Source organism: Rosa chinensis, chromosome 6, assembly GCF_002994745.2.
Source record: "Rosa chinensis cultivar Old Blush chromosome 6, RchiOBHm-V2, whole genome shotgun sequence".
NCBI lineage: Eukaryota > Viridiplantae > Streptophyta > Magnoliopsida > Rosales > Rosaceae > Rosa > Rosa chinensis.
Window position 1 is genome coordinate 47,515,864 of NC_037093.1, and position 26,581 is coordinate 47,542,444.

Here is a 26,581-nt window from a genome sequence, read left to right on the forward strand (position 1 = left end):
ATGAAATCATACAAGCCTATATTCTTCAAAATCAAAATTAATTGGTTACAGAAATGTAGATTCATGTCCAGATTTGTACCCACATTGGAGACTTCAATTTTCAAAAAAATTTCTTTTGCTTTCTGGGTTGTTACTCTTTGATCTTTGAGTTTCAATCACAGTCAAACCAACAGCAAATCCATTTCATTGAGAAACAAATTGAGATTTTGAGAGCAGAGGAGAGAAAAGTTATACATCACGAGACAAATCAGATTTAAGAAAGATTGACAATAAAAGGACAATCACATAAATGATGGAATTCTCAAATCAAGCAACAAAAATCATAGAAGCCAAATGAAAGAGATTATTGTGTTACAACTTACGAGAGAAACGAGAAGAGTAGTGTGGGAAAGAAATTTAAGGAGAACAAAATAAATTATTAAAAAAAGAGGAGGGAGTTTAGAATGTAATTTGGAGTGCAAATTTCACTCTCCTAAGTTAATCATGTTTTGCATGCTAAATAGAGCTAATCATTTTTTTTACTTTCGTAGCCAATCTTTCGTCTTTGGTTTTTACTATAGTCAATCTAGTCATTGTCTTCGTCTCCTCAACTAATGTGGTCATGTTTATCAATCTGGTGTAAAATCATGCACAGGAGTGACAGGACAGTGAAACACAAACGAAAAGGGATAAACGAGGGAAATGACATGCTTGGTGGAACTGAAATTTCAACCCAACACTAGTTCATTGTTCAGTGCTATCTAGAAGGCAGGATTCATTCAGATGATAGAATATGCAGAAACAATGTAGCATATAGTTCCAGAAGAGGAGAACAACAACCAAGACAAATTGTGGCGGTGATATAAATTGGAATAGAATCAAAGAATCTGTATCTGGTTCCTCACAGCCACATAGAGTAGATGATAAATTAGCTTTCTATGGCACAACACAGTAAACACAGCTAAAGATGAATTGAGAAGCGAAAACCAGAATGAGGGAAAAAGTAAAAAAGAAAAGATTTTCCAATGAGTGGAATGAAATCTTTATTAATACAAGATAGCACACATGCCCATAAAATGAATGCAGCACTTTATAGAAGGTACTCCGCATGGTGAGAGATAGCCTTTCAAAGATATTTACAGGTCCAAACACCTTATAATTACTCACAAACTCAGACTCAACATCTCATTTTCTGCTCCATGGAAAGCAGCAACTCTGTACAAAGTGAGTGAAAAACAAAATGAGATGAGATAAACCACAAGTTCGACGAAAATAAGAAAACCGGCAGAGGATCATAATGACAAACCTTAGCACTTTCATTGCCAGCAGGCTTCCGTGTAGTGTGGTACGATGGCTCAGGTGGTGTGCCAGGAACTTTTCCTGCCTTCTCCTCCCTCACTTTGTTGAAAATGTGAGTGAAACCATCAGCTGATGCCGGGTTGTTCTCATCCCACTCACCAAATTTCGGGACAGCAGCACCTTTGTCAGGCTGACACAATAGACAGAAACATGCTCAGGAAGTATATCATAGGTAACAGAACCATGTATGCAACTAGTCAATTAGGTATTGTGATTAACTCCACCACCAATCATTTTGAAAACAGTGGTTCTTACAACAGGAAAGTGTTCTTGATATGCATGCCTCCGAACAATGCTCCATCATCGGTCAAAACAAGTTTTTGGAGACCATATTATTTTAGTGACAGTTACCATAGACATGCGACTAGTTATGTTATTACGGCAATAACATGATGGAAATAAGAAAGAAAATTTACACTTTCATCGCGAGGCTTAAGACGGGATCTTCCAGGAGTACCATGGCTACTTTCATATGAAGGCTTTCCCTCCCAGGAAGGAGAATCTCTCCCCGTGGCCCTTGCCTGGCGATGGAGAGGTGAACGTTCAATGCTCTGCTCAGAGCCACCACTTTGTCGTGCAGGTCTTCGATGAGTTTCACCAGAATTTGTTCCACGTCCTCTACCAGGTTGATATGTTGATTCACCAGAAGTTTTGCGACTCAGATTTTCGCGGTGTGCTGGAGAGTTGGCATATTGCCTTTGGTCAATATCCTCCCTGCTTCTTCCCCGTTCATGATCTTGTCTTTCTGGTTCAGCTTTAACTCTGGGAGGAGATGATGTGACTGATGACATATCGTTAAGGAGATCAGGGTTCTCTTGGGGGTCATTTGGATTAATCATCTTTCCCCCAGGCCCAGTTCGACCCTTTCGCGCCTTATCAAAATAGGCTGTGTAGGGAACATTTTCTTCACCTTCCCAATTGCCAAACTTTGGTACATGAGAGCGTTGCTGCCACATGAAGAAATATTGTCACATATGAAGTACATGTAAAACATATCCATTATTCATGAGAGAATAAATTTCCAATACACTAACATAGCATCAAAATATGAAGTGTTTATTAGTATGATGGGACCATAACATGAAGGTCCAAATTTTGAAAGATGTTCTACAAATAATTCTGCATGACTACAACTTGATTTCACTTCACTATACTTAGAATAGTTGGACCAGATCCAGGGAAGAAAACGACAGTCAGAATCTATTAGCAACTCCCTGAATCTTGTTAAAGTAACATGAAGTTATTCAACAAGCTTCGCTGGATCCAAAGAATGAGATAACAACTGGTACCTACTTCTTGTCAATCAAGGAATTTATGGACTTGCTCAAAGACATACTTCAGAAATGTTTCCTGAAAAATTTCAATGTTTATTCTGCTCACCCTGAAATTGACCAGAAAATGACTGGTCTGTGGATATGAAGGAGAGCCAAAAGATTTGATAGATGACACATAGAAGTCATATTCAGACCCCCTCCATGACTATCAATGGAATTGGTTTGGTTTAGATTTCATATTTATGCACTTTAAAACCAAAGGACAGACAAATTAATACGACATCATGTTCCTTTTTAACAGAAGTTACTAGGATCAAATCACCTTCCTTTAAACTCAGTAAGATTGGAAGACTCTTTAGCACACTGTAAAACCAATGTTAACCAATTAACATCACATTTCAGATATGCTAAGAGATTATAAAAGGTATATCTCCATCCAAATTGTGCTTCAACAGTATCAACTTAGAGACAGGTGTATTGGAAACTAATGAATATTTCTCCATCCATATCAAAACTCCAAATTTTCATTTCCACTGAGAAGCCGGAGAATTTGACAACATGAATACGGCAACTAGAAAGTATAATCTACAGCAGCATCGCCGAGGGAGATGATGCTTAGTCTGGTTTTTAGAGAGAGGGCATCAATTATCTAACACCAACTGCTTTTCTATTACATACTACCACCTGCACAGACTATTGATAATACACTTCTAGTATAATACATCAACTCATTAAGCAAACCCCTTAATTCTATTTCTGTGGAAATGCCAACATGTTGAGGATATCTTATCCAACATTCTCACCTTGTGCTTCAACAGTACTAATTTGGAGACGCTGGAAAATGCACAGAAAACAAATGAACAATAAACTCTGCAACCACATATAATTAAAACCCCTTGTATTCAATTCCACAGAAAAGCCATAGAATTTCAAATGTCAATATCCAAACAAGAAAGAAGCCACACACACACACACACACACGTATAAATAGAGAGAGAGAGAGAGAGAGAGAGAGAGAGAGAGAGACATTACTTAACTAAAAGAGGAAGTATCTAATATCTACCATTTAGCTTCCCATTCCCAACTAGCACTATCCAAAGTACTACAATCAAACCCCCAAAAAAGCTAATATGGCCCCATCAACAGGTTTATTTCGCATAATTTCACCTTCAGAATCAAATTAGAATGGCCAAGTGTATCAGTAATAAAACAAAATACCATGTCAACTACACTGATCAACCACATTACAATCTTCTAGCACATGATCCTCGAAATAAAACAACAGAGAACAATATAAGGAAGTTCAGGCTGCAATTCACCAGAGCAGAAATTTCATAAGGCAATTCAGCCACACGGAGAAAATGGAAGAATTCTTTCCTGGAAATTTTCCCTGTCTACTCAGATCACTCTAAAATGAGGGGGCAGTAAACGACTGGATAACTAACTGCCCATGGAAATGAATAAACCAAAAGATCAGTAAGATTACCACGTCCGTGACTGTCCATTGAAGTGTTTGGTTTCGACTCCTATTTATTCATTTCTCAGCAAAGGCCAAGTGACCCAATGCAACATCCTCTTTTAAGTTCTTAACTGCATTTCCTAGCATTAAACCAGAATCTCTATCTTCTTACAGAATGAAAACCAATGTCAACCCACCTATATTTCACATATACGGAAATGCAAATTATCTTATCCAAGTTCTCACCTACTGCCTCAACAACATCAATTGGGAGACAAAATACACAAAGAAGATATGAAAAATTATCTCTCCATCCACATGATAACAAACCTATATGTTCAGTACCACTTAGAAGCCAAAATATTTCAAATGTGGATACACAAACAAGAAAATCAAACTACATTCTACAGCGTCATATGGAGAGAGAGAGAGAGAGAGAGAGAGAGATTATCATTTATATAACGACAAATAATCACATACATTTACACATTCATAGTAACCTCCTAATACTAAATAGATTTCCAGTATGGTAAATAAAACCCTTATATGACCCCCATCAAAAGATTTATCCACCCAGAAGCTTCCGGCAGGAGCTTCAATAAATATTCCGGGAATTAAACTACATTGGCTATATGCATCATTGTACCACATCAACTAGATTGCTCAACACCTTTACAATATTCTACTATGTAATCCTGGAAAGTTCGAAGCAGGAATACCACTCCTGCCCCGAACTGCTAAGGCTCCATGTTTCTGGCGCACGTTTTATATGCTAATTTAACCACACGAAAAGAATGAAAGAACACTTTTTCAAGAAAATTCTTAATCACACATCGCACGCATACAACAGGCTGCAAATGCAGATCCATAGCGATTAATAAGGCACTCTGATTAAGATCTTGACATCCCAAGTACCATGAACCCTAAAATCCCTAACTAAAAGAATACAGACCAACAACATAACCAAGTCTGCTACAGACTTTACATATCAGCAATCCGTACAAAAACAAAGTCTTTCTTGTCAGAGAGTAAACAAAGACATATAGATTCCCAAAGTCCCATAGCAGACACCATCCTAAAATAGAACACAAAATCACACAAACTACTATTTTTGGCAATCAAGAAAAGAACCAAACCCTGGCCCAACCTATCCATAACGATTTAGAATTCTCAACAGCTCAACCAACAAGAAAACATCAAAAACAAAAAAAAACAAAACCAAAAAAAAAAAAAAAAACAGATACAAAAAAACAAAGGAAGCAAATTTATGAACTTACTGCCATCTCTCCCTCTCCACCAGATTCAGAACAGCCCCAAAAAATGTCAGAGCCCAAAATTCAGCTCCTTTCACCAAACCCACCACCAAATATCACAACACAAAGCTCCTCCTGCAAACCCTTCAAAGACCCACCAGAGAAAAACCCAAATTCAATTCTAGAGAGAGAGAAGGGGACCAGAGAATAATGAAGCAGAAGCTTTAGAGAGAGAAAGAGGGCGTTGTGGAGGGGTTTATCAACCATTGACGGACGCTACCCATCATGTTTGACCTTTCTCAAAAATGTTAAAAGTCTCTGTTTCTTCTGTGTTCAAACATCCCTCTCAACCCACGAGTTGGGTCGACTCAACTCAACTCGGAGACCATTTCTTTAATGCTACGTGAAATTCTATTGGCAGGTAGTGTTTTTCCTGGTTAAACTCTGAAATTCCACATTTTTGGTGTTTAAAGTTTAAATCTTTTTGCACTCTTTTAGTTACCGCTGATCGTTTGGGTTGGGAAAGATTGAAGCTTTCGGTTTTTTTTTTTTCTTGGGGGTTTAATTTTGGTGGCGGCTGAGTTTAAACGGTGACTGTTAGAGTTGCGTTTAGGAAATTAGGCTGGGCTAGCTTGTCGGCTTCTGTGGAAACAATGCTGGTGACACATTTTCTTGTCGTTTTGTAGAGTCCTTTTCAATTTTTTATTTTTATTTTTTTATATATATGAATTTTCTTTTATGCTCTGTTCACACTGGTAACAACAATGGGGAAAGATGTAGATGTTGACAGGTTTGATGAGAGTGTTGATGTTCCTGCAAGTGAATTTTCATTGGTGGTCTGAGCCTCTGAGAAGGTATTTGAGTTGGCTATAATTGGGTTCGTTCATGTATTGATCTTAAGTCGTACACCATGTCAATTATAGATAAACTTATAAATTGAAAATTGATTCATCAAGATTTATGATTAGATGTGCGGATTCGATTTTAACATGGGAAAAGATGAATGACATTGAACCTTACCAAATCAATAGATTTGCAAGGAAAAAGGCACAAGGCAACAGTGTCAAGGAGTGGCAAGAATGCAAGATCGATGAGTTTTGGGCAGCATGGGTGGGATCTATGGGATTGAAGAAGAAAGAAATGGAGGAGACAGCGTCGCATAAAAAAAAAAATATTAGATTTAGTATGTGTTTGAATATTGCATTAATAAGATATATGTTACACATGTTGTTAAAGGTCGCATGTTAGTTTAATTTGGGTAAAATGTCGGACTAGTCTTGATAATTAACTCGACATGATAATCATGATTCTATTTGTCCAAATCTAAAAAACAATGAAAATTGTATTACGCATGAGAATAAAAGAAAAGAAAAATACCATTATGTAGAATTAGAAATATATCATGCTTGAAGAGAAATACCATAGTTGTCAATAACATCTTAGAGCATCTTTAGCATTTTTTTTAGTTAAATTTTAGCTAAAGTAGCTAAAAGGTCATTTTGGCTAGCAATTTTAGAAATACGTATGTATCAATGCTCCATATTTTAGCTAATTTTAAATTTATATTATTTTTTAAATAAAGATGAAATATTTTATATGTATTTATAAATTATATAAAATAATTTAAAAGAAATGTTTTAAATTATAGAAAGTCTCATCTCGCAGTCGCTCTCTATATTCAGGAGCGAGATAGCTAAAAGTTATAATGGAGAGCCACTTAGAGCATCTGTAGCAATGCTAGCAATTTTTAAGTCAAATTTTAGCTAAAGTAGCTAAAAAGTCATTTTAGTTAGCTACTTTAAAAATACGTCTGCATCAATGCTCTATATTTTAGCTAATTTTAAATTTATATTATTTTTTAAATGAAGAAATATATCATATTTAAAAAACCAAAGTTGATAATAACATCACATACATATATATTACTAATATTAGTAAATCGGCTTATCTTTAAATCATAAATGGAATAAACTCCCATTTTGAGACAAAAAAAAACAATATCATTATGTGAAAATATATCATGTTTGAAAGGAAATACCATAATTGACAATAGCAGTTAATGCACGGACGTCGGTGGATCCGCTTATCATTTAAATCATAAATGAATTTAACATCTATCCAATCCCTTCCACAGTCCCACCTATCAAATTGTCTAACAAGTTGCTTGTGGAACTGCTTTTTTCACATAATTGATTTGGAAAATTGGTTGCATTCTTGATCTCTTTCACATAACTTTTTTTTTTTTTTAAGAATAATCTCTTTCACATAACTAGAATCTCAAAGAAGAAGAAGAACAAGAGGCGGCTTGGTTTGACAAGTTTTATAAACCCATTAAACGTGGCGTGCACTAAGCTTGAATTAGCTACATTTCCTATTCCTATTTTAATAAATTTGACAGAGACTTCTACCAGAGTCCGTAGAATTGGAATGTTTAGGGTTTAGTGTTGAAGCTGGCGCTGCACTCATTATGAACAAATAAATTATATAGAAAATTATATTGTAGCACATGACCAAAGATGTAAACACAGAAAACTCACTTTAAAAAAGATTTATACAAATAAGGACATGAGCCCAGGCCCAAAAGTCAAATGATGCAAGCCATACTCCCAAATTTAATGAAAACTGACCAAAATACTTGTGTTTCATCACAATTTACAGACATTTCCATTGACCCACCCAATATCCAATACAAAATCCTAGATTCCGTTTATTTCAGAAAAAAAAAAATTCCTGGATCCCGATCTGCCTCTAAACTCTTTGCTCTCTGCCTCTCCATCCACATTTGCCTAGATCGGCAAGAACGAAGCAAACAGAAAGAAAAAGGTTTCCCTTTTTTGTTTTGAATTTTTGTTTTGTTTTGGGAAACGTCGTCGGAGGAAGAGAAGGTGTTGAAGGAGGCGAAAAAATTGTCGTGGGATGATCGGGTTTTCCATAAGAACTGGAAGGTGCGAAATATGATGGCTAGATTGTTGGGATAACTGGTTTGATTTTGACAAAACTTGATGGTTCTGCAAGAGGTGGCTGTGTGGCATGTTCACATCATCTTTGCCATATTATCTTATATTTTATTCATTGAAAGCATTCTCATGGATTTTTCAGAGCTTTTACTAATTCTACGATTGTATTCCTTTTAGGCTAGTGTGGTAAATGAGCTTGGCATCCGTATAAAGTTTGTAGGAGTTGGTGAAAGTGTAGAAGACCTACAATCCTTTGATGCAAAGGCTTTTGTGAATGCCATATTTTCGTAGCCTAAAGGGGTGGTGAGAGTCATACTTCCATCCCCAATTGAAGAGGTAGAGTACTATCAGAAGAAAGAAATCAATGTAGGCCGGAAGCAAAATAAGTTATGTCTAAAAGCACCAGGACACAAAGTTAAAACTTGCAGCGGTACAACTTGATGTTTTAGGTGACTGCTGCTGTGCAGAGTTGAATTGTGAGTCTTAAGTTCTATACGTTGGCAGCTCATTGAGATCATGATAGGAAGGGGTAAACAATGACACCACAATCGATTATTTGATGAATTGAATTCTTTATTCTTTTTGGCACCTAATATCCAACTCATTCCTTTGAATGTAATATCAGTAATTTACTGTATCTTTGTTTCTGATGCCTAAAGATTTAATGTATGCCTTCAGTGGTGAAAAATGAAGAGTTTAATTTCCCAAATGCTTTAGTTCTTTTTTTTTTTTCCTTTTTTTTTCCCTGATTGTGTGGATTGCTCCTGCTCCTGCTACTGCCACCTCTCTTACTACTACTCTTGCTCCTGCTCCTGCTACTGCAAATGAAGTTGTTACTGAACCAAGGACACGTTTAGCAATAAAGAAGATAAATGAAGAGTTTAATTCCCAAATGCTTTAGTTCTTTTTTTCTAATTGTGTGGATTGCTCCTGCTACTGCTCTTACTACTGCTACTGCTAGTGGTCCTGCTCCTGCTCCTACTACTGCTAGTGCTAGTGCTCCTGCTACTGCTACTGCTACTGCTACTGCTAATGAAGCTGCTACTGAACCAAGAACATATTTAGTAACAAAGAAGAAAAATAAGTTTGACAAAGAGATCTGAGATTCTCTCTCTTAGCAACGTGTAAAAGGAAGAGTATGAGTGCAGTAGCAAGATTAGGCGATGACGAGTGCAGTAGCAGGATTGGACGAGTATGAGTACGGTAGCAGGATTGGATGAGTGCAGTAGCAGGATTAGATGATGAGATTAGAGTAGTAGGAGAGTGAGGTTTTGTGAAGTAACATAAAGAGATTATTCTTAAGAGAAAAAAAAAAAAAACATAAACGGATTATTCTAAAAAAAAATAACATAAAGAATTATTCTCAGAAAAAAAAAAAGTAACATAAGGAGATTAGAAGTCAAAAGAAGTAGATAAAAGTAAAAAAGTAAATTAACTCATGACATGTGACAAGTAGAGAGCAGATTGTCCTTATTTGTAATATTTAATCCTTATAAAAGGATTAGAAATCAAAAGAAGTAGTTAAGGGTAAAAAAATAAATTAACTCATGACATGTGGCAAGTAGAAAGCACATTGTCCTTATTTGTAAGTTTTAGTCCTTATATGTTTAATTCAATTTTTAGATGATGTATTTGTTAAGTCATCTTTTGTCAATAACTTATATGTAATTTGTTATAAATTATATAACTCTCTGCCTCAAATATGATTTTCCATTAATATATCGCATCGATTTCTTGGCTTTTCAATCACCTTAAAAAATGGCCATAATATTTCTGGCCTTCTTTGCTTGTTCTTAGTTCTTACATCATTGTGTTGGTTTTAATATTCCATTGACGAACAAGATACCGCTTTGTCTTACCAGAAAAAATATTATGGCAGTTTGCCAACTAAGTTTAGTTTAATGAAGCGGTGAGTTGTTTCAGGGAGAAAATAAAAGAGGAAAATAGAGAGAGTACGTTTGGCTTTTATTGAAAATTCAACTTGTCAAAAACAAATGTACAAGTTGTGGAGAAAGGAACCATTCCTACGGGGAAGAGACTTGGTTGACGTAGAAGTCTTGAAGAAAAAAATTGACCAAGAACACATGACACGTTAATTAGAGATTTGGGATCATCTATCATATGCAATATGTTTAAATCCTGGGATTTTGATTGTTAGGTTAATAACCCTAAATGTGATTACAGAACTTCTCTATTTACTAATGACCATATTGTTCTTACATTTATTCATACAAAAAAACCATATTTAATTTACAATTATAAGAAGTTCGTCTACTATACGCTGGATGATATACTGCTAATGTAACGATGTGTTATTGTTTATATGTGTAATAAACAAATTCTCTTGTGCAACCCACAAATCCTTCCCCACCTCCAGTTCCACAAAGTCTGCATCATATCATCATAGAATATCCTCATCAGTTTTATCATATGGGCTCATCCTCATCATGTTCGAAAGGGATGGTCACAATAAGCATATTCTTGGTCTCTAACACAGCCATACAGAGTAGCCATAGGCTCGAAATTTCAACAATGTCGAAGGAAGAAATATGAGGAGTCAAGCTCTCTCATGGGAATGCTCCGAGCTCGAGGTCTCAACTTTCTAGGACAGACACATGCTTTGACGGTACTCAATATCATGTATATGTGACAAAATAGCGGCCTGGTTGAACGTGAGAGTGGGTACAGTGTGCTAGTTAGCAATGCAGACATATGACGAGAACGAAGTCAATCATTGTGAAGAAGATTCAAGCCGAGGTTTTAATTTTCAATTTGGCCGAAAAAGAAGCATGAAAATAGAAAAATTAATTTATTGAGACATAATGTTAATATGACCGATTAAATGATCAATCAACTACCAGTGTGAGCTCACAATTGATTGCTAGCGGAGCACAATTAATTGAGAATTTCTCATAATTTTTTTGGCATTTTGATCTCCTTATTTATTTTTTAATTTTTTTAAATTATTATAGTAAATAATCTTTAACTTACAACTGGCAAGTTAACAATTCTTAACATGAATTGTATTTACTATTTTTAACTTATGTTTTGTTCATGTTTGTATGTTTTACTTTCCAATCTCATTAATGCTTTTCTAATTGAAACACGAACTTGGTCACTACCGTGTAAAAAAACACTAACGGTCAAGACTCTTGTTATAAGTAAATTCAACATGACCAAACTCGGAGATTTTCTCTAGACTTTGTTGATATCTTGGTTGAAAGGGTTGAACGTGATCTTATTGTGTAGAAGAACTTGCAAGTACAACGTACAAGTTCAACCCAAGACCCTCTCAACAACACCAAAGAAGACAAATGTCGGCCTTTTCTTCTCTGGTCGGAAACGGACAAAGCTTGTAAGTAACAGAACAAATCTTCTACCGGACGAGAGAGAGATTTTGTTCTCTCGTTTTTGATTTTGGTTTTTCTCGAGTCAATTTCACTTTGACTGTAATTATTATTACCTTTACTCTTTCGCTCCCCAAACCCTTCATGAGCAGAAGAAAGCAAACCCATTTAGAAATACGCCTAAAGTAATTAACATTTAAGTTTTATTTAACACTAAAATTACACCGCTTGTTAAATGAAAAGTCACTGACATTAGAAATGGGTTCTGTGCAGAAAAAGCTTCCTCCTTTCTACAGTTGCCTAATTGCATAGATCTGTGATCTTCAAATCCCGCATTGTTTGGCCTAGAAACCCTTTCTGCGAACTGGGTTTGCCAAATTTGCCTGGAAAATCACTACCCATTAACAAAAGCTTAGACTTTTGCCCAGCAGTTTGTTGTTCAAGCAAAGCTATAAAGCTATTTCTTCTCCAGTAGGAAAGGAACCAACAAGTCAGTCTGTGCTGTATAGAAGAAGCTTTCTACATCTCAAATCTCTTCACAAGTTCTCATCTTTTTCTGAGGCCCAGTTCAAGTTTTGTTAGAAAAAACCAGAAGCAGAAGCTGAAATGTATGAGTTGTTGATCCCTGTTGTGATTGCTGAGGCTGTTGTGGCATCTCTTATGTTGCTCAAGATTGGGCCTTTGAGAGAGCTTGTGTTGAAGATTCTGGATCAGCTCAAAGTGGGCAGAGGCCCAGTCACTCTGATTGGCATTGCTGGCACCATGGGTGTGATTCTCCTATCAAGATTCATTAGCATAGTCAAGATGCAGAACAAAGGTGAAAAGCTTGGGACTATGTCACCCATGGATCAGGTTCTTTACAGAACCCACATCCTTGAAGCTTCATTAATGTGTATGTTTCTGCTCTCTGTACTTCCTATATATCACAGTTGGATTATTGTTTAGGGTTTTCTTCAATTTTGTAGAATCTGTATATTGGTTATATATGAGTCTCACCCAGAAAAGTAGCATTAGAATTTGTCTAACACAATTAGTTTTGGTTAGACCCTCATTACTAGATTCTGTTGAGAAGAGTATGGTTTGGAATTTTAAGGGATTCAAGCTAGGCTTTCAATGCTATGGTTGTACAGTTTGACTGTGCTGTTATCATGTGGGTTGGTAGGGTATGTGTTAAAAGACTGGTGTGGATAATTGTCAATACCAAACAAAGTTCTAAATGTGTGCATAATGAACTGGGCCGGGCAGTTTGTATCTGTAAGTGTTGATGAATCACCTTAAGATCTAAAGACTTAACCTTTAGTTTCATGTCCTCTGCATTTTGTTGATCCAATATGAATTAGTTCCATTTGAGTTTCCCTTTTTCTCTGTAAACCTGTCAATGATTACAATTGCTATTTATCACAATTTGTATCACTCAATGAGTTATTGAGTATAGTAGGAAACTGAATGTTTGTCATAATTGTGAGATAAGTTTTACTCCCTAAAATCCACAAATGTTGAGCCCATCAACTAAATCAGGCATGGGAGTTGATGATTCTGAAACTGAGGCTATAATAAGCATTTATTAAAACTTCATCCTTATCTGTCATATATGCTTGGTTAAAGATTTCTCTTATATTGTCTGTTTACTTTAGTTCATTTAGTAAAATGTATGCGTATTCTGTTTCCATGTAAGTTTAGGCAATAGTACAGTCGTCAACAACCCACACTGCAATACCTATGTTTACCACTATGCTTCCACCCTCTATGGTTTTGAACACTTACCAATAGCAGCAATGCTTATCATGCTTCTTATAGGTGTGTCTTTTTTATTACTGCCAAAATGGAATGCTTAAGTTGTTATAAAAAAGTCTGAAGTGATTCGTGTATATGGTGTCTGTACTGTGCTAAGCTACTATGTCTAACCACTGATGTCTCAATCTTGATATTGCATGCAGCTTTTGCTGTATTCCTTGGATTCATAATTGATCGAACACATGATTATCTTACAAAGCTTGATGGATTGACGAGTACAAAAGAAGAAGTTGACAGGCTTCAGAAAGAAAAGGTGCAGCTTACAGAAAAGGAAGAGAAATCTTCCAAGGAAATCAAGCAGCTGCAAGAAAAAATTGCAACTCTATCAGAGGATTTGAATAAGCTGAAGTTGGAGTGCGCGCAGAAAGATAAAGCTGTTGAAACTGCTGAATCCCATGTCACTTCCCTCCAGAAACAAGCTGCAGATCTACTTCTTGAGTATGACCATTTGTTAGAAGACAACCAAAAACTTCAAGCTCAGTTTGCAGGACAAAGGAGATGAAGAAATTTTGAAACCTAGTGACAGTTCTAATTTTGAGAACTATTTTGCCTTCAGGCGGTGTTTGTCAAACATCTCCTGCCAGAAATGGTCACTATTCGGCTGAAAATGGGGGATGTTGTTGAAAATTTTGTGATGCTCAAGAAGTGGAATTTGCAGTTTGACCATCTTTGCTTTGTTCTATGGTTTCCAGTTTTAGTTGAATATATCTTTCTAATGCATACCAGGTTCCAAAGATATCCCAATTTATATGATATCCTACAAATGCATGAAATTTTTGTCCAAATGACCTTGATGCTAATAGAAGATTACCGAACTTGTTAACATGGGGAAGGAGAAAATTGGTTCAGATCTTAAACCTCTTTTGTGTGTGTGTAGTGGTTATCAAAGTAGCAATGAAAATTTAAGTGTAAAGTTGTTAAAGTAATTTGATAAATTTTCTTTGCTCTGAGGAATGTGCCTCTTCAAAATTATGCAACAGAGCCTCAGACTTTGGGACATATCCGATAGCTCTCATGTCATGATACAACTTATTCAGAAGTAGCATAATATCTTCATGGTGATGGTGGCTCTTATCTTCCATAAGAAAAGCATGGAGCTCTCCATTCACTTCCACTAGACTGTAGCCTGGAACTTTCTTCGTTCCCGTCTGTTTCATGATCTTCTTTGTACCAGCTACACCTTCCCATCTCCTTGCCATGGCGTAAAAATTTGAGACCAAAGCATAAACTCCCAAGTCATCTGGATTGAACTCGAGGACCTTCTTTGCTGCAATTTCTCCGATGGAGAGTTTCCGATGATTGTGGCAACCTGCCAGGAGGGCAACCCAGACAGCAAGCCCAGGTTCGGTGTTCATAGAAGCTATTAGCTCGCTAGCCTCTTCAACTCGTCCAGAACGAGCCAGCAGATCAACCATACAAGCATAATGTTTCTCCCCTGGAGGGATCTTGTACTTAGCGACCATGACATCGAACCAATGCAGGCCTTCTTCTACGAGACCAGAGTGACTGAAAGCCGATAGAAGAGAAGCAAAAGTCGAATGATCAGGCTTTAAGTTCGTCTCTGTCAACTGGAGGAAGAGTGTTAGAGCTTCCTCTCCACACCCATGAATCCCATAGCTGGCAATCATAGCATTCCATGAGATCAAGTCTCTGGAGACCATCTGATCAAAGAGAGCACGCGCATACGAAAGGGAACCACATTTAGAATACATGTCAATGACTGCAGTACCGCACACTTGACCAATCTCAAGCCTTTTCAAAATATATCCATGAACGGATTTACCCAATTTCAACAGTCCAACCTGTGAACATGCTAGAAGTGAGCTTACAAGAGACGCTGACTCTGGCTCGAAACCACAACTCTGCATCTCTACGACCATTTCAAGCGCGTGCCCTGCAAAACCATTTTGAGCAAAGCCAGAAATCAAAGCACCCCAAGAAACGGCATTCCTGTAAGGCATCCTATTGAATACACAAGAAGCTAGCTCGAAATGTCCACTCTTAGCATACATATCCACAAGACTTGTCTGAACCATAACATCCATTGGAATACCTCTCCTAATCATATACCCATGAACCGAAAGACCCAACCTCAAGTCCCCTAGACTTGCACAAGCCTGCACTAACCCCATCATCACAACCCCATCAAACTCCATTCCCTCATTTTGCATCCTCCTATACACCTCAACTGCTTCCACTGGCCTCCCACTCTGCAAAAACCCTGTAATCATTGTTGTACAACAAACAAGATCCCTTCTAGGTATCTTGTCGAAAACCGCCACTGCTTCATCTGTTTTCCCACACTTTGCATACAAATTCAAAACAGAAGACGCCACAAACACGTCACCCTCGTACCCGCAACGCGCCGCCTTGGACCAAACTTCCTCACCCATTTTCAAGTCCAACATGCCTGCACATGCCTTGAGAGCACCAGTAAAGGTCGAGCTATCTGGTCTAACTCCCTCCGATATCATCCGAGAATACAAACTCAAAGCTTCAGATGGGCAATGCTGACGAGAATATGCGATTATCATGGCATTCCATGCATGTATGTTTCTTTGAGGCATTTCGTCGAACACCTTGCGGGCAGTTTCGGTGTCGCCAATGCTTGCATATGAGGCTATAAGTGGTGCGTTGGAGTTTGCATGGGTGATAGCACCAGTGACTATCATAAGGGCATGGATTTGAGCTACGGAGGGTTTGTGTTTGCAGGATAAAAGGAGAGGTCTGAGGCGGTTTGGCCATGGAAGTAACCCCATGTATGCATGGGAAGCTATATAAGCTCTCTCTTTATAGCCGTTGCAAAAAGAGGAGGGGGGAAATTAAAAGAAAACAGAGACGCCGTCTGTGGGAATCGAACCCACGACCACACGGTTAAAAGCCGTGCGCTCTACCGGCTGAGCTAAGACGGCACTTGCCACTGAATTTCAAATTTAATCTAACGATGATACTGTTTACACAGCTTTGGCAGGACATTATTCGTGGATAATATGATTAAGGGAAAATTGTGCTAACAGTACACCAAGTAAATGCCACTAATAATTTCCATACATAATGTTTCAAACCGATCGTTTTGGTACACGGACTCTCGAGCCCGACTCACTTTGTAGACATGCTGTCACTGACGCCGTTTAATCTTATATCATTACTCATTTGTCAGAGGGTAATTTAGTACTTGTACCTCTTTCTGACTTTGACACGAAGAGCATGGCTACAACCAGAATTTTTCCCAGTCCTTTACCTACTCTCTTGTTATCTTTCCTCCAAGCTCTTTTGTAACCAAACCCAATCCCAATATCATAGAAATTTGGAGCTGCATATCCAAGCCCTTGTACAATTGCATCTAAATTTAACTCGAAACCTCCCACGATATCGATACCCATCATTGAGCATATAAATCTACCCGCTAAAGCCATTGCACCATATATACCTGTTCATGAAAAATTGAAAATCAGCACACATATTATAATATAATTTTATCTTAACATCACTTGGTCATATTTCAACAAAACACCAAAACAAGAAAATTGCAAACCAAAATTAAATCTGTTTTTGGTGAAATAATACGCAGAAATATCATTTCTTCAAATTAAAATTTTGCTTAGAATAAAAAATAAATAAAAATTGAAACAAGAGAAAAGTAGCTCACCAATTCCATAACTAAATCTAACAACAGCACCAATCTTCTCCCAAACAGGATACTCAGCTTCATTGAAGCTCGGATTCAATGTGTTGACCTCCATGGCAGGACTCGTGAACCGCCGTCCTCCACTCTCCGTCTCACTTCCATTAATACCCTCGCTATTCCTCTGCTCCGCCGAAGCCCTAACCTGCCGCACAGAAACCCTACCTCAGTCAAACAAACCCGTCCGCCTCTTTCTCGTCACCGGAAAATCGCACAGCCCGAGCTTACTGCCAAACGACGCCGTGGAAGTACTAGTAGTAGCGGCTAGCGATACGAGCGGAAGCTCCATTGCGAGAGACGAGCACAGAAATCGAGAAGGGCGGTTGGCTCACGAAGTCTTCGTTGTCTTCACTGAGCATAGTTCAGCTCTATTGTTTGGCTCTGGTTTGAGTTTCGAGGAGGAGATCTTGAACAGATGACCCTAATAGAGAGAAGATGTGGGAGGTGAGGATGAGAGATTAAAGATTAAAAAGTTTGGTTTCGGCGAAGAAGCTTGAGAATTGAAGGGTGTTGATTGATGGTAATGGGTTGGAATTGCAGAGGTGATCGAGATTGGGAGGGGGGAAGACAGATGGGTGCCCATAGTGAGAGAGAGAAGAGAGAACGGTGGGTGCCCAGAGGAAGAGAGAAAAAGCCGGGTGCTCAAAGTAAAAACTCGAAGAGACCAAACTACCCCTTAAATTAGGCTAGGTGGCACTGAAACTAACGGCGTCATTGACGTCGTGTCTAGATAGTGGGTCGGGTTTCAAGTTTCATGTACTAAAATGCTCGGTTTGAAACTTTATGTATGAAAATTATTAGTGGTTTTTACTTGGTGTACTGTTTGCAAAATTTTTCCTATGATTAATATCTTATGTTGGAATGCAAGAGGTGCAGGGTGTGGTGATTTTATGCCTACAGTTTTAGACCTTGTTAAAACTTCCCATTGATAAAACATGATTTTTACAAGCTGCTTCGTGCGATAGAACTAAAAAATTTTGCCCAATTTTTTTATTTTCAAAAATCATGAAAAAAAATAAGGACAAGATTTTTATATTCCATCACTTTGAAAAGTTATTTGGAAATCATGATTTGAGGGAAGGCAGACTTAGTGAAAAAATATGAATATGAATTTTGACTAAAAAAACGTGTGATTTAGTCCACAGATTTAGGTGGAAAATTGTAGTTTTAGACATGAAAAAAAACAAAAGGTTCAAGACTTAGTTTTATTGGGGCTAGGACACCATTCTAGGGTAAAACCTCATTTTTTCACGCGCTTAGCCGTACTTGCATGAGCATTTTCATTGGCCTCACTTGCATGCATGGAAATGTCCATTAACTAGCTAGTCTCACTTTTTTTAAGAACAACTAGCTAGTCTCACTTATACCTCACATTAATTCATTGAAATTTCCCTTACATGAGTAGAATGATACTACATATATGGACTAATATGATTGTAAATGAGAGAACCAGAAGTTTAATAGTGATCACGGTACTCTCTGTTTTAAGGGGTTTTAATTTGTCTCCAGTAAAGTTATCTGACTTCTCTCTATTTAGAAGCTTAAGCACAATTGGCCAAGCTAGCTAGCTAGCAAGGACACCGAACCAGTCAAGAAACCAGACAGAAATTGAGAGTACCAACCAAATCCACAGCTTTTGCATTTCCCATGAGTGTACCTTCCAACCATGCATTTTAATTAATTTCCAGCTGAGAACGTCCAACAAACCCCAAATAGAGAATCGGGATACAAAGATAAATTCTTAAGCTATTTACTTGTTTCTTGGTTCTGGATACAAAATATGCATTTCCTTGCCAGCAAATTAAGGCCAGTGTCTTGCTAGCTAGCTTTGGTCTGTAATTTCTATTTTGCCAGATTCTGAGATTTTAAAATTCTTGTCTTTCTCAATGATTGTATCTGAATGTAATTTTGAGGCCAAGTTAATTAGAAGTACGAAGTTTCATTAAATGTTCTTCAGTTCTCCTTTTGTTTTTAACCATATTCACGTTTTAAATTAACAAAAATTACTGAGTTGGTCTAAAGAACTTCATGCACCTGTGATTAACGAAAGCTAGTTGTCGGAAGAGTATGATAAGATCGATGCTAAAGAGATGATGACTTGAGAGTGAGCAAAGAATTGGGAAGTTAGAATATTTGTGATGCATGGTTGGGCGTGCTCGACCATGTTTGTAAAGAGCTTATAAGATCAAAAGCCACACGCACTCCATATCCTCTTCAAAATACAAGGACAGAATGTGTTTTCTAGAAAATGGGGATTGCAAGCCACGTATCAATCCTTACTGGGCACCAGAAACCAAAATTAACAAATAGAACACCAGATTTTGGTTACGCAGTGAAAACCTCAAATATGATATTATAAACACTGCGGAGCTCTTACTCTTGAGAACCCAAAAATAAGAATTAACTTATGATGAAGGATATGTTTACAAACTCGAATATATAGCATTAGCACTGCTACAATGATTAGACAAAATCTAATACGAAGTTTGTCTTCCGTCTTAAACTCCTTCCCTTGAACGATCGCCAAATATTGCTCTTCTTTCTTCATAGCTTCTCTACTGATCTCAAGAGAATTTATGCATATGAAAAACAAGACCAAGACACTTAAGCATGGAACAAGTGCCTTTGACTCTTATGACAAAATGAATCTCAAGCATGCAAGACCTCCAAACTGATTCTTGCCTTTTCTCCACCTATCACCATCCCTCTTTTTCAATATATATCAATATATATGAATAGGTGCCGTCCCCCAACACAAACAAACAGATTTCTACCCTAATACCCCTTCTACAAGGAAACTATCTTTTGTTTTAAAGATGACCAATCAAAGACACCAACCCTAAAATATTTAGGAAATCAATTACCCATTTTGACACAAAGAAAAATATCTTCAAATAAATAAAAGATATTAAACCCATTAACCCCAACGATACCTTCCTAGATTAACACCAAATTGCATGTATGCATTTACTTAAGATTCTCTTGGATCACTACCAGAAAAATGGTCTTTTACCGCCCGCAAAGAGCGCCGTAAAAGACATTTTACGGCACACAAAAATGCGCCGTAAATGGACATGCCGTAAAAGACAAAACTCTTTTACGGCATGTTCTGAAACGCCGTAAAAGACCCTACCAGCACGTCGTAAAAGACATAAAAGAGCGCCGTAAAAGGGTTTTAGAGATTCTTAATTTCAATTTTCAAATACAAAGTGCGCCGTAAATGACCAAATATGTGCGCCGTAATTAATATCAAAAGCATGCCGTAATTGATCTCAAAAGCACGCCGTAAAAGACAACAATGAACGCCGTAAAAAGGTTTTAGAGATTTTTTTATTTCATTTTGAAATAGCAAAGCACGCCGTAATTGATATCAGAAACACGCCGTAAGTGATCTCAAAAACACGCCGTAAATGTGGTTGTAGGATATATTTACAGCATGTAATATTTGCACCCAATTTTTTTTCCTGTAAATTTTGTGATACCATTTCAAAATCTATATAAATCTATACAATTTATTGAGATGAAAAGAGAGATAACAAACTGCAATATCACATAACAAAATGTAAATTAATATGCCAACAGCAAAAGGAAAACCAAGAATGCACCACGTGCAAAACAAATAAAAGGAAAGAATCGACAACCAGGTCATTTTTCAAGAACTGAAGAACCTTCTCTACATCATAGTCATCCATTGCCCTACCAATTAAAGCATGTCGATTCCTTTGTATCAGAAAGATAGCCACCATTCCAAGAAGGTTGCCAACTACAATGGAACCTATAGGATCGTAAATTCCATTTCCTGTGACATTTACAGCAACCAATGATGCTGCAGCAATAGCAAGACCAGCTACAGCAGCGCCATCCTCAGTCATGACTGCAACAGAGGTAGGATCATGACCACGCCATATATAGTCTCTTAACTAGAAAACGTACCCGCGGGTTGCTGCGGAAAGAACAACTGGTATTCAATGACAAAGTAAATATTAATCTTAATTCATATTTTCATTTCGATATCAGGAGGGATATCAAAGTTGCTTCGTTCTTCTGCTTCTTTCTTATTTTTAGAGTTGTATCATTCTAAGCCTTAATTCTACCGTAAAAATATACCAATCACTTTTTCTTTTAACAAAAATAACATAGGAAAAAAAAAAAAAAAAGGTTTGGGCAATGTAATTCAAGAAACCAGATACAAACAAAATTAAATCAGTCATTCAGAAAAACAGTTCAATAATGTCTACCCTTGGCAGGCACCATTTTGTGGTTCAATCAATTTTGATAACAAAACCATCATCACTTTCTTGTTCATTCAAACCAAAGCTTAAACCGAAATCAGCTTCATTCACATTTTAATTAATTCAACTACAAAAAACTTACTGAAGACCAGAATTTTGGACAATTTTAAAAGAACCCAAATCAAACACATACCAATTGAAATGTTTCTCCCGAAGTCGATCAAAATTCTAGCAGCAAGCTTTTCCGAAACAAACCCAAACCTTGCTCCGAAAGTTCATCAAAATCCGAAATACTACATCAAATCTAGAATTAAAGATGCAAAATTGTATATGAAATATGGCAGATAAACTGTGTAAACGAAATGTTTACAACTTGAATACCATACCTGGAGAACTTTTCTGCAGCAGATTGTTGGGAAATAAAGCTGTTTGCATCGCAAGATTTGTATAGATCCTATGTATGCCCTGTAAATAAAGTGTCCAGCTACAAATAAAGTCTGGACATTAGATATCATGGGCAATTAAATCGTTCTATCCAATAACAGTAATCAACAAATTGACAGAAATAGAGGAAATAGAAATGAAGAGTTAAATAAATGACATATCAGCTAATATTCAAACAGATTTATCAAGTATAGCTTGGAAGAATGAATTAAAAATAAATGATATATCAGCTGATATTCAAACAGATTTATCAAGTATAGCTTGGAAGAATGAATTAAATTCCTGGCTGGCTTGGATCAATTAGTTCTTGGTTGTAATTTTACCTCTGCAGTGTAAACTGTACAAAATCAAGTTCAACTGAAACATGCTTGAAGCAGTAGTATTATTGATGATTCTCTGCTCATGGTTCTTTCTGTTGTCTTTTGTTCTCAGCTGAAGAGATTGAAAAAGTGTTTAGGTTGAATACTTGGATATGATTCATATCAAAGGTAGCATATTTGGTAGTAATCTCAGTTTCCCTCATCACATCGTACCCTTATTCATTCATATTTGGCTCGTCAATCAACCGTAAGTTAGTATATCAGTAAAGTATCGCAATCAAATAAGCAAAAAAAAAAAAATTGGAATGATTGCATATAAATGCAATTTTTCGAGAGACTACGTGAGGAAAATGAAAAAATAAAAACGAAGAGAAAGATGAAAATGAATTAATTACTGGTGAGTAGAAAGGAGAGAGACAGAGGGGAGAGACGGGTATATATATGGTGGTGTTATGGTGAGTAGCCATTTGGCCCATTTCCGTCGTATTTTAGGCACACGTCGCTCTCCCTCTCCATCATCTCCATTTCTCTGCTCTGCTCTCAGCTCCCAATTCTCGACGCACCCATCCAACAATTCGACTCTTCTCCTCTCATGATCATCTCATCTTCAATTCAGGTGATTCCAATTAATTAACACTATATATCTCTCCCTCACCACATCCTTCTCAATTTCAACCGACTGCTCTGCATTTTAAACCACCCAACTCAATCTCATAATTAATTTTGCATTCAACATATATAATCGCAAAGGGATAACTACCTCATTGAGTATGGTAAGTGTTGTCTCAGGTTTGAGTTCTTTAATTCGAAGACCATCTTTCACCCAAGATCGAAAGCCACCTTGAAGCAAGTAAGGCATCTGTCAATTATTTAAAACACCACCATATTATTAGTATCACTACCTACGAATTCACTGAGCATGTGGTTGAAAATACGGCATAGCTATTTTCATAAGACCAGTCAATTTGTTATCTTGCAGAAAAGAACATAAACTTGCCTTAAGCCCCAGCTTTCTCAAGGATCTTGCAATTGCTTTGGAACGAGTACCATCAGCATCCATAATTATGACCTTGGACCTGTCCTACACAAAGTAGAAAACAAATAAACCTCATTATTCATTACTCAAGCCAGATACTAATCTGGATTTAGTTTCATCAAACACCAAAGAACTCAAAAACTAACACACTCATATAAAGAAAAGTTGCTAGCTTGATACACATTGCTAATTCATTCTACAAAAAGCTCAAGCCTTTAAGACAACAAAACTAACACTTTAATGTTAATCTTCAAATCAGCAACAAATTACTATAATAAACACCAACTGACCTCAATGGTGGCCTCCCCAACAATAGCTTTCCCATCTTTCTTCAATACAAACAGAGTATACTCTCATCCACACCAAGATTAAGCTGCAAAAACCATAACAAACCCAGTAATCAAAATCTCAAATCATTTCCATAAACCAATCTCAATTCCACCAAAAACCCAACTCACATCTTCGCTCACCGACTGCACCACAACTCATTTCCATAAACCAATCTCAATTCCACCACAATCCAAAACACACAAAACAAAGCATCACCAACCAAATCACCTCAACTCAATCAAAAACCCTCCAAGCCCAAAACCCCAATTACCTTATTGTGCATCAAAATGGCGCACCCAGGCTCCAACTGGTCCTTATCGACAAAGGAGAGGACCCCACATAGTACTCGGGCTCCACCGACGACGAAACAATCGCGTGGTTCTCGTCGATCAGCTCCTCCAGATTGCCGACGCTCATGGGCGAGGCACGTAGATCGTCGACCTTAGATCTGTCCTCCTTGGCCTTCTCCTCCTCAGGCTTCAGCCGCTCCTGGTTCGTCACAAACTTCTCCTCCATAAGCAGGTAATCCTTAATCCGCTCCAGCTTCAGTAGCCGGAGCTTGCACTTGGTCAGCGGCGTCACCGTCGGAAGCCTCGCCGCCGCTTCTGGACCCTTCTGTTTCCGCTGCTTGCGGCCCACTCGGGCTCCGCCGCCGGCTCGAACTTCTTCTCCTTCTTGTCGTTGCCGTTGGGCTTTCGGTTGCCCGGTAGGCCTTGCCAGTTCAAACCGCCTGGAGTTCCCTGACCCATTTTGTTTCCCAAGTTCTAAGAGAGAGAAAGAGTGTTTGCTATGATGGATATATAGAGAGGGAGGACGAGAGAGACAGGCTTTGGGAGAGTTTTTTTTAATTTCTTTTCTCGGCTCAATCCCTTGGTATTTGATAGCAAACTTCAAAAGGAGGGAAATTAGAATTTGAGCTAAAATAATAGCGGGGTTTCGAACTCTTTTTGGCATTTACGACGCGCATGAAAAATGCGCCGTAAAAGAAAAAATTGGAAGGTCTTTTACGGCACACATAGAAGCATGTCGTAAATATAATGTAATTTTTTTTACGGCGCACAATAAAAACACGCCGTAAAAGATCAGAAAATAAGTCTTTTACGGCGCACATAAAATATGCGCCGTAAATGAAATGTAGCATTTACGGCGCACACGAAATGCACGCCGTAAAAGATCAGAAAGAGAAGTTTTTCACAGCGCACAAAAAAAAACGCCGTAAAAGACAATCTTTTACGGCATGCATTCCATGCACGCCGTAATTTGCGCGTCGTAAAAGACAAGTTTTCTAGTAGTGGATCAGCTTGTACGATACTTCCCGTTTGGTATGGGAATGCCAATATATACTCACAAGTTCCTTCAATGCTAACCAACAAGCATCAATGAACCTCTAGAACTTGGCCCCTGCCCAATTAAGTTAGCCATAGAAACATGAATCCACTGATGCTTATTAGACCTCCTGCATCAATTCTTCCCAATTGAGTCCTGTAACTGTATAAGCAGCGATCCGATAGAAAAACAAGTACTTCTTAAATGAGTTTAACTAAAGCACAAGTTGCCTTATTATGTTTAGTCTTCTAAGTAATGAAAATGGCAATTCATACTTGTTCTAAACTGAGCAAGCACCAGCTAATGAAGGACGTACATCTCCGTCAACTTATTGTATACTAAGTTTTCTGGAATTTCTATATGAGAAGTTTGCAATGAAAGTGATCTGCTGAGATAAGTTTTCTTCTTCAAAAGCACTTAAACATCTCAGCGATTTATGCAAGAAAATAGTTGATAGGATTAGCCGCAGGGTCAAGGCTGACTGCATTAGATAGACAGAGACAAGTATAATTAGTACTCCTCTAAACCTAGCTAACGCAATGACTATTGTCCGAGACAACATAACCAAGTTCACCAATGGCAACCACGTACAGCTACGTCTAGGGCAACATTCGTGTCTTCTTGATATAGATGTCTGCAAATTAAGTTCTCGAGCAAGATCGAACTTGATCACAGCCAAATAAAATACAGCCCCTAATCGGGATCACACACTTATGTTTTGATTTGTGTCAAATTGTTGCAGGTAATAGAGTAGGGTTGAAATAAATTCTTGATCTGTCCACCATTTAACACCCAATTGAAAATTGTCATTGGAAAATTATTATGCTCAGAAAATAGAACTATGTTGTTTCACTAGATGGAGTTTAAGCTAAGCAATGTTATGTTTGCTATTATAATTAATAAGAAGGATCAACTCATCATGGTATGTTTCATTATTTTGTTGAGCAACTCCAACAGCTTCTCTATAATTTCTGTATAATAAGGAAGCAAAAGTTAAAGCTTTAGCATCTTTTTCTTCTCCAACTCAAACAGATTCCATATTTTACAAGTTACAACAATCTCTAAAATCTCCATATTCTTCCTTAAAATTTTAGAGATTGCTGTAAATATAGGGAATTTGGTTTTCTCTTTCCTTACTTTCTCTAAAATAGGGAAAGTTATAGGGAATCTGTTGGAGCAAAAGAGACTATTTTTTCCCTAAAGTGGAGAAAAATCAAAATATAGGGAAGCTGTTGGAGTTGATCTTACTTGTTTCAATTTTATGCATATAAGAAACACAGCCATATATGATAACCAATAAGCGCAAGTTTTCTAGCTTAAAGATGACCAATCAAAGACACCAACCCTAAAATTAAGCTCTTTTTCCATGACTCCTTCATTGAGGTAAAGAACTCAGATTCTTCATGACTTTGGTGTGAGTTTTTTTGTGATATATATGGCTTTAATTTCTGGTTTGAAGTATCGAAATATAGGGATATATGGATTCTTGAAATTACGGATTTCTTGATTGTTTGTGGCTGATCAGCTTGGCATTGAATGTGGTTTGGGGTTTTGCTCAAATTGGTTTTAGTTGCTCTGCTCTTAACCATTGAAATTATTTCTTGACATTCTTGTAATTTAGGGATTTCTTGACTCTTGAAATGCTTAAAATATAGCTTGTTTCTTTGGATGTTCCTATATGGGTGTTGTTTGGAACCTTATTTAAGTGTATTCATATTATTTATAAATGTAGTGTATTATTATAATAATTACGGGAAAGGTGGTCGCCTCAACGCCTTGAGGCACT

General features: G+C 37.4%; 5 protein-coding genes, 1 long non-coding RNA gene and 1 other non-coding gene across 16 annotated transcripts; 2 read left to right on the forward strand and 5 right to left on the reverse strand.

Moving 5' to 3' along the window:
- Positions 1-971: 971 nt before the first annotated feature.
- Positions 972-5,708, reverse strand: LOC112169336 (RPM1-interacting protein 4). Its single transcript, XM_024306353.2, has 4 exons — positions 5,349-5,708; positions 1,755-2,285; positions 1,286-1,468; positions 972-1,194 (listed from the first exon to the last, which is right to left on the reverse strand). Exons 1-4 carry the CDS (start codon positions 5,352-5,354, stop codon positions 1,165-1,167), a joined length of 750 nt encoding a protein of 249 aa, XP_024162121.1. The 5' UTR covers positions 5,355-5,708; the 3' UTR covers positions 972-1,164.
- A 2,449-nt stretch (positions 5,709-8,157) lies between these two features.
- LOC121049719 lies at positions 8,158-8,990 on the forward strand. The gene is made up of 2 exons (XR_005801141.1): positions 8,158-8,269; positions 8,459-8,990. It is a non-coding gene; the product is annotated as an uncharacterized LOC121049719 (long non-coding RNA).
- Positions 8,991-11,508: 2,518 nt separating this feature from the next.
- On the forward strand, positions 11,509-14,254 carry LOC112169338. Its single transcript, XM_024306354.2, has 3 exons — positions 11,509-11,636; positions 11,902-12,520; positions 13,566-14,254. The coding sequence occupies exons 2-3, from the start codon at positions 12,235-12,237 to the stop codon at positions 13,922-13,924; spliced, it is 645 nt and encodes a 214-aa protein (XP_024162122.1). The 5' UTR covers positions 11,509-11,636; positions 11,902-12,234; the 3' UTR covers positions 13,925-14,254.
- A 48-nt stretch (positions 14,255-14,302) lies between these two features.
- On the reverse strand, positions 14,303-16,307 carry LOC112169335 (putative pentatricopeptide repeat-containing protein At3g25060, mitochondrial). The gene has a single exon (XM_024306352.2). It carries the CDS (start codon positions 16,179-16,181, stop codon positions 14,340-14,342), a length of 1,842 nt encoding a protein of 613 aa, XP_024162120.1. The 5' UTR covers positions 16,182-16,307; the 3' UTR covers positions 14,303-14,339.
- Positions 16,262-16,334, reverse strand: TRNAK-UUU. Its single transcript has one exon. It is a non-coding gene; the product is annotated as a tRNA-Lys (tRNA).
- Positions 16,335-16,465: 131 nt separating this feature from the next.
- Positions 16,466-17,431, reverse strand: LOC112169339. The gene is made up of 2 exons (XM_040509528.1): positions 17,072-17,431; positions 16,466-16,852 (listed from the first exon to the last, which is right to left on the reverse strand). Exons 1-2 carry the CDS (start codon positions 17,163-17,165, stop codon positions 16,572-16,574), a joined length of 375 nt encoding a protein of 124 aa, XP_040365462.1. The 5' UTR covers positions 17,166-17,431; the 3' UTR covers positions 16,466-16,571.
- A 3,197-nt stretch (positions 17,432-20,628) lies between these two features.
- On the reverse strand, positions 20,629-24,757 carry LOC112169340 (26S proteasome regulatory subunit 4 homolog B-like). 10 transcript variants are annotated; one of them, XM_040507672.1, is made up of 6 exons: positions 23,430-24,757; positions 23,101-23,179; positions 22,864-22,962; positions 21,726-21,836; positions 21,533-21,600; positions 20,629-21,050 (listed from the first exon to the last, which is right to left on the reverse strand). In XM_040507672.1, exons 1-5 carry the CDS (start codon positions 23,462-23,464, stop codon positions 21,568-21,570), a joined length of 357 nt encoding a protein of 118 aa, XP_040363606.1. In that variant the 5' UTR covers positions 23,465-24,757; the 3' UTR covers positions 20,629-21,050; positions 21,533-21,567. The 10 variants fall into 10 exon arrangements, with proteins under 10 accessions (XP_040363606.1, XP_040363604.1, XP_040363605.1 ...); XM_040507670.1 differs by having other exon boundaries at positions 21,533-21,624; XM_040507671.1 differs by having other exon boundaries at positions 20,629-21,065; positions 21,533-21,624.
- Positions 24,758-26,581: the final 1,824 nt, after the last annotated feature.